At 36.7% G+C, this 6525-nt stretch overlaps 1 protein-coding gene across 1 annotated transcript; it reads left to right on the plus strand.

The window, feature by feature from the left end:
* Positions 1-2101: 2101 nt before the first annotated feature.
* On the plus strand, positions 2102-5874 carry LOC132189869 (sulfite exporter TauE/SafE family protein 3-like). Its single transcript, XM_059604686.1, has 12 exons — positions 2102-2653; positions 2782-2941; positions 3405-3605; positions 3704-3768; positions 3904-3931; positions 4037-4119; positions 4194-4280; positions 4394-4444; positions 4541-4762; positions 5188-5281; positions 5426-5566; positions 5648-5874. Exons 1-12 carry the CDS (start codon positions 2444-2446, stop codon positions 5731-5733), a joined length of 1428 nt encoding a protein of 475 aa, XP_059460669.1. The 5' UTR covers positions 2102-2443; the 3' UTR covers positions 5734-5874.
* Positions 5875-6525: the final 651 nt, after the last annotated feature.

The raw sequence follows: 6525 nt of genomic DNA on the forward strand, positions 1-6525 counted from the left end.
ATGTGTATATAATTTTTTAACATCTACCCTTAAATTCTACTAAAAAATTGTATTACAATTGGATTAAAAAAAAGAAAAAGAAAAAAAATCAATCTGCCCCCTCATGCGAGTGTCATCTAGCATTAGTGAGGGGAGCACTAGTGGGGAGTGTCCTTTCTTTATCAGTGATATTTTATTGACAGATTGCTCTGTTAATCATCTATTTATGAAATATTATCATGATTGATTTTCCAAAAAAAAAAAAAAAAAAAAGGTAAAGTGGAGTTGGAAAAGTCAATAGAAGAAAGACGCTTGATGATGAGTTGCATCAACATTCATCATTCATGCATGAATCTATATCATCATTCCTATCCTTAAATCCACGTGTATATATAGATGAAAAATTATATCCAGCATTTCTATTGCTTTTCACCTTTCATCATCGGTAGTAATTAACGTGTTTTTAAGAAATAGTTCAATCGGTTGAAAATTATATTTTGTGAAATAAAAACCACTAATTTAAATTTTTTTTATTAAAAAAAAAAGAATAGAAAGAAAGAAGTAGTCGAAGTTGCCACCACACTCCCAATTGCTACCCACATCATAGGATGGCTTATTTTGTCACTCAAATTGGGCTCATCTCCTGATCTTTTCTCACCTTTTGCGTGTGACAGTACCACAACTCCTCACCGCTGATCCTTATCGTGCTTTCCCCTTGTTTATTAACGTTTTTTTTTTTTTTAAGAAAAAAATATTAATAAATAATTTAAAACAAAAAACAATTGACAAAATAGAGTAGCCGAACCACCCATGACCTCCTCATACCATTTCTAATTTTTTATTTTATTTTATTTTATTTTTCTTCTAAGCAAAAAAGTAAGTTGATGAGATCAACTGTGATTAACTTACTTGAGCATAACCATTATATTTATCTGCTGAGCACAGCTCAAAAAGAATTTAGACGGTGAGAACTGTAGGTACACCCTCAAGACCAGTTGAACTTAGTTCAGCCACACTAAGACATCAGTAAAAATTAAAGTGATTAATACTAATAAGGCTTTGAAAGTAATCCTCAATTACATAGGTGCAAACTCCACCCTAATAGATTCTTATACCACTAATTCACCGCCACTGACAATCCGGTACCGGCCCTATAAAAAGCCGAGTGATAGAAGAAGAATAGTAGACTCTTTGGCAATAAATGGTATCCCAACAACCCCATAAATATTAAATAACGTGTCGTGTAACTCGTAATAGGAATCATGTTTGGCTGACAACAGGAAGCATTTCTGCGCCTAATTTAGTACGAGCATTCAATATATATATATATATATATAACAGCATATGTTAAATACTTAATACCCTTATGTTTGGAAACTTTATTTTTACTTCGTGCGGTTTTATTTTTATCACAGAACCTTTTTGAGGTTTAGATAAAGGATAAAATTAGTCCATTCGTTAGTTGACTGTTAGGAGTGACACGTAGACCAATTAGATGTTGACACGTGACACCTATTTAATTTTTTTTAAAAAAATGTATATATATATATATATATATTTAAAAAAAAAAAGGAAAAAAATTGGGGTTGGCTTGGGCCATTTGGGGGTGGCTCGGCCACCCCTTTTGGCCATGGGGGTGGCAAGCCACCCCCATCTGGCCGTTGAGGGTGGTTCGGCCACCTCCTACGCTCCATGGGAGTAGCCGAGCCACCCCCAGTGGGTATTGGGGGTGGTTTCCGCCACCCCAAAAGAGTCACCCCCAATTTTTTTTTTTTTTAAATACATTTTTTTAAAATTTTTTAAAAAATTAAATAGGTGTCACGTGTCAACATTTGATTGGTCCACGTGTTACTCCTAATGGTCAACTAATGAATGGACTAACTTGATCCTTTATCAAAACCCCAAAAAAGTCATGTGATAAAAATAAAACCTCAGGAAAATAAAAATAAAGTTTCCAAACCCATGGTATTAAATATTTAACCTAGTTCGAATCCCCCTCCCCCTCTTGTACGGACATGTCAAAAAAAAAAAAAAAAAAAAAAAAAAAAAAAATTAACCTTAAAAGCATTCTCACACATTTACAACGTGTCGTGTGATTCGAAATACAATTTTATGTTTCGTTGACAACGAGAAACATTTCTCATTTCTCACACATTTGTTGCCTTCCTGTTAATCACGCCTGCCTTTTGCGCCTTTCTCTTCGTCTCTTGCCTTCTGAGTGGATTCTTTAACTTCTGCGCGTATCCACCCGGCCTTTTTAACTCACCCCTCCTCTTTTTAACTCACCCCTCCTCAAATGCGAGAAACAAAAAGAAAAAAAATCTTCAACGTCTCCGGCTTCTTTTCTGGGCAACCAAACGGACTTGGGTGCTGACCAGAATTCACAGTTCTTGTATAGAAACGGAGAGAAAGTGTGTGCATGTGTGTATAAATATAATAAGGTGGTAGCTAAAATCGAAATCGGATGGCTGAGTTTGCGGGGAAATGGTGGTGGGGTTTGAGATCGGTGTGGATGGTGTTGTTGAATTTTCTCTTGGCAATTGTGTTTGTTTCGGCGGAAAGGGATCTGAGAATCGGACCTTCAACATTCAATGAGACTCAATCCACTTACCTTCTCAGAGCTGTAAATTTCTTATGGCAACCCGACAAATCGAGTTATCAACACGTTTGGCCGGTAATGTTTTTAATTCACATGTTTACTTATTCTGTTCGAAGAAAACCAAGATTGTTTTCTTCACTAAGTTGTCTTAAACTCACGCGGGGGTAGTTTAAACATGAGTGACTGTGAATTTTGGTTTACAGGAGATGAAATTTGGGTGGAAAATTGTTGTGGGTACAATAATTGGATTCTGTGGAGCAGCATTTGGGAGTGTTGGTGGCGTTGGCGGCGGTGGCATTTTTGTTCCTATGCTTAGCCTAATTATTGGCTTTGATCCCAAGTCGGCAACAGCTATTTCAAAATGTAAGACAAGATGTTTTTTTTGTTTTTAGTTATTTTCTCTGAAGGATATTCCTAAATTTTTTGGAAGCCGGTGCAGATTAAAATACCTGATCAAGAAATTATTTGAAAAAAAAAAAAAAAAAAAAAAAAAAAGAATGTAAGGGGAATAAGGAGTTTTTCTACAGATACTTTTGGCTTCTCAAAAGGAAAATATTATTGACCAGAGATAGAAGCTGGTTACTCACCATCATCAAACCTTCAAATGTTTTAGCAGAGCTAATTTGTGCTGACATTTTTAGTGAATTTGAGTTTTGAATTTTGGAGTTGGCTGACTTTTGAGTGTGGAAGACATTATTTACCTCTTTACATGGTTGCTTCCTTGTAAAATCCATTGTCGAACTAAATTGAGCCACTGAAGGAATCCTTTATTACATTAAAATATGGTGAAATTAACAAAGTCATAAATTCCATCTGTTTGTGTCAGGTATGATCATGGGAGCAGCTGTCTCAACTGTTTACTACAACCTTAAGCTAAGGCATCCAACACTTGAAATGCCCATCATTGACTACGATTTGGTACTTCTCATCCAACCGATGCTCATGCTGGGCATTAGTATTGGAGTGTCTTTCAATGTTGTATTTGCTGATTGGATGGTCACTGTTTTGCTTATCATTCTCTTTATAGGTAATTTTTTTTTTGTTGAGTTCTTTATAGGTATTGATTAGTTGAACTTTAGTTTCCCTTGCTCAGACAATACCCTTATTGATTCTGGTGGCTTGCAGGCACATCAACGAAGGCATTCTTTAAGGGTGTTGAAACATGGAAAAAGGAAACCATTATGAAAAAGGTAATCGCATTAAGTTCTTACACAGAGATGCATGAATTTGTGCTTTTTCACATTTGGTCAAAATGCCCTCTTTGTTTTTCTGTTATTAGTACTAAAATTAATGGCTTACCATTGAATTGATTTTTAAAATTTTAGGAGGCTGCTAAGCGGATGGAGTCAAATGGTGAATTGATCCACTGTTCCTCTAATTTTATACAAAATAAAAAATAAAAAATAAATCGTAGTGTTAGCATTGCTTGGAGTTGATTTGGTTTGTCGTGTCTATCAGGTTCTGGTGGTGCAGAAGTGGAATACAAGCCTCTTCCTGGTGGCCCAGGAAATGGCATTCAAAAGGACACCAAAGAACAAGAGGTATAAGAATACCCTGGTAAGCTGTTATCAGTACCACAGAATTCTAGAAGCTAAAATCAATATAAACATTGCAGGTTACTATTCTTGAGAATGTTTACTGGAAGGAACTTGGACTTCTCGTTTTTGTTTGGGTTGCATTCCTTGCCATTCAGATCACCAAGGTTTTGTCTCTTCTACTGTTCTATCCTGTCAAAATGTTAATATCATTCAATCTCCCTTTGATTATGCACCATCAATGGCTCGTTGTTAAATAATCATCTCCCATTGACAACAGAGTCATACAGCTGCTTGTTCAACAGCCTACTGGGCATGGAACTTGTTACAGGTATTTCTATTCATATCAATGGCCTCCTCCTATATTCTTTCCTCTCTGTATGTGTATTAGTTTTTGTTGAGCACAAGTACCTCACACCATCTACAGATCCCTGTTTCTTGTGGGGTATCTTTGTATGCAGCAGCTGGCCTTTACAAGGGACACAGAGTAATTGCATCAACGGGAGATGAAGGGAAAAATTTTCGAGTCCATCAGCTGGTTATCTATTGCATCTTGGGTGTGCTGGCAGGGGTAGTTGGTGGGCTGCTTGGACTAGGTGGAGGCTTTATTATGGGTCCACTATTTTTGGAGCTGGGAGTCCCCCCTCAGGCGAGTTTGTGGTTTTCATTGAAATAAACAAAATCATTCATGCACAGGTCATTTTGGGAATTATCCGGAAGTTGTTAATTTCTGGAAATTTGTGAATATTTTGCAAACTAATAGCTAAGCAAATAGAACTTTACTCATCTCCTTCTTACTTAGAAAAAAGAAAAAAAAAGAAAAGAAAAAGCCTAAGCCGGTTGGGGGCAAGGGCGGGAAGGTTGAGTATGCTGGACAAAAATTAGAAAGTGCAAGCTTTTTGGATAACTGGGTCTCAAGGAACCTCAAAACTGAAAACCTATTTAGATGTGGAATTGCTATTATTCTAAGATGCATGCATAGCTACTTGGGCAAATAATAGAAAGTAAAGATGCACAAGAATCCTGTTGTTTTCAAATGATATCATCTATAACTTCTTGATTTCTTCTGTGCAGGTCTCAAGTGCCACTGCCACCTTTGGAATGACCTTCTCTTCATCTATGTCTGTTGTGGAATACTACCTTCTGAAACGTTTTCCTATCCCTTATGGTAATTAAGAACCACACAACACCCATATAATTCTCTATAGTTGTGCTTTTCTCATTCTTTTGATCAACTAACATCTTTACAAGGCAAAGGGGCTTTGATCCATCTAAATTTCTCTGTCCTGATCATCTGCAACTTTTGTGGCAGCTCTCTACTTCGCTGTTGTGGCTACTATTGCTGCCTTAGTAGGGCAGCATATTGTGAGAAAGTTGATCATTTTATTAGGAAGGGCATCTCTAATCATCTTTATTCTAGCCTTCACTATATTTATTAGTGCAATTTCACTAGGTGAGCATCATTGTGAAATATGCTTTTGAGAACTTCAAAGTATGTGAACTGGAATTCTGAAAAGATTTGTCTGTTTGATAGGTGGGGTTGGCATATCAAACATGATTATGAAGATTCAAGGGCACGAATACATGGGGTTTGAGAATCTCTGCAAGTATGAAGCATAGCATGTTTAATTTCCTTTTCCTTACACCCTGCCTCCCCTCCAAGGCTACCTATTTGCCTTCCTCTTTGTAAACTTGTTCAGAAAATGAAAGATGACCTTTGTAAACTGGTTCAGAAAATGAAAGATGACCTTGCTTGTTTCAGTTCTTCAAATTCTTTATTGTTTATGCGTGTTAAAGGACATTGTTAATCCATAAAATCTGGATTGTCGGTGACTATAGAGCAAGGTGAATCTCACCATGCATGCACAGCAACACGAAATCTCACCTACCATTTGGCAGTATCGCCCACTTGATTTATGGGATATGTTTCTCTACTCATGCCTATATACGTTGAGCATTGTAAATGGACATGTAATCTTTACGTTAGTTGTTTTATCTCTGAATTTTACATGGTATTAGAGCAATAGACACGATCTTTGAAGGCAAACTCCTCTGTTTAAAGATTATCATGTTGAATCTCTTGTAAACAGAGCTTCTCTTGTTCCGAAAGTAACAAGATCACGACGTTATCATTAGCCAGAGAACATCGTCAACATTAAAGCCCATCTCCAATTTGGGTGTTTTCTTTCTAGTGTTGAGTTTCTGCTTCCCTGGAGCATTTTTTTTAACCACCTGTGCTAATTTTCTTTTTCTGTTGTGAGCGGTCGTCTGGTGTTGCCTCTTGTGCAACTTTTCACTACTAGATCTGTTACTTTTTTTTTTTTTTTTTTAACAAACTGCTTCATAGAAAAACCAACAGAACTACAGCAAAAAACCCCTCAAAGGGGAGGAGGGAGGGAAGGTGGATCTTTT

Source organism: Corylus avellana, chromosome ca8, assembly GCF_901000735.1.
Source record: "Corylus avellana chromosome ca8, CavTom2PMs-1.0".
Taxonomy (NCBI): domain Eukaryota; kingdom Viridiplantae; phylum Streptophyta; class Magnoliopsida; order Fagales; family Betulaceae; genus Corylus; species Corylus avellana.

Bases quoted from the DNA above. Each gene is read 5' to 3' on its own strand.
- LOC132189869 (XM_059604686.1), top strand. From the start codon at position 2,444: ATGGCTGAGTTTGCGGGGAAATGGTGGTGGGGTTTGAGATCGGTGTGG. The intron at 2,654-2,781 runs GTAATGTTTTTA...TTTGGTTTACAG, and splicing joins GTTATCAACACGTTTGGCCG to GAGATGAAATTTGGGTGGAA. The intron at 3,932-4,036 runs GTGAATTGATCC...CGTGTCTATCAG, and splicing joins TAAGCGGATGGAGTCAAATG to GTTCTGGTGGTGCAGAAGTG.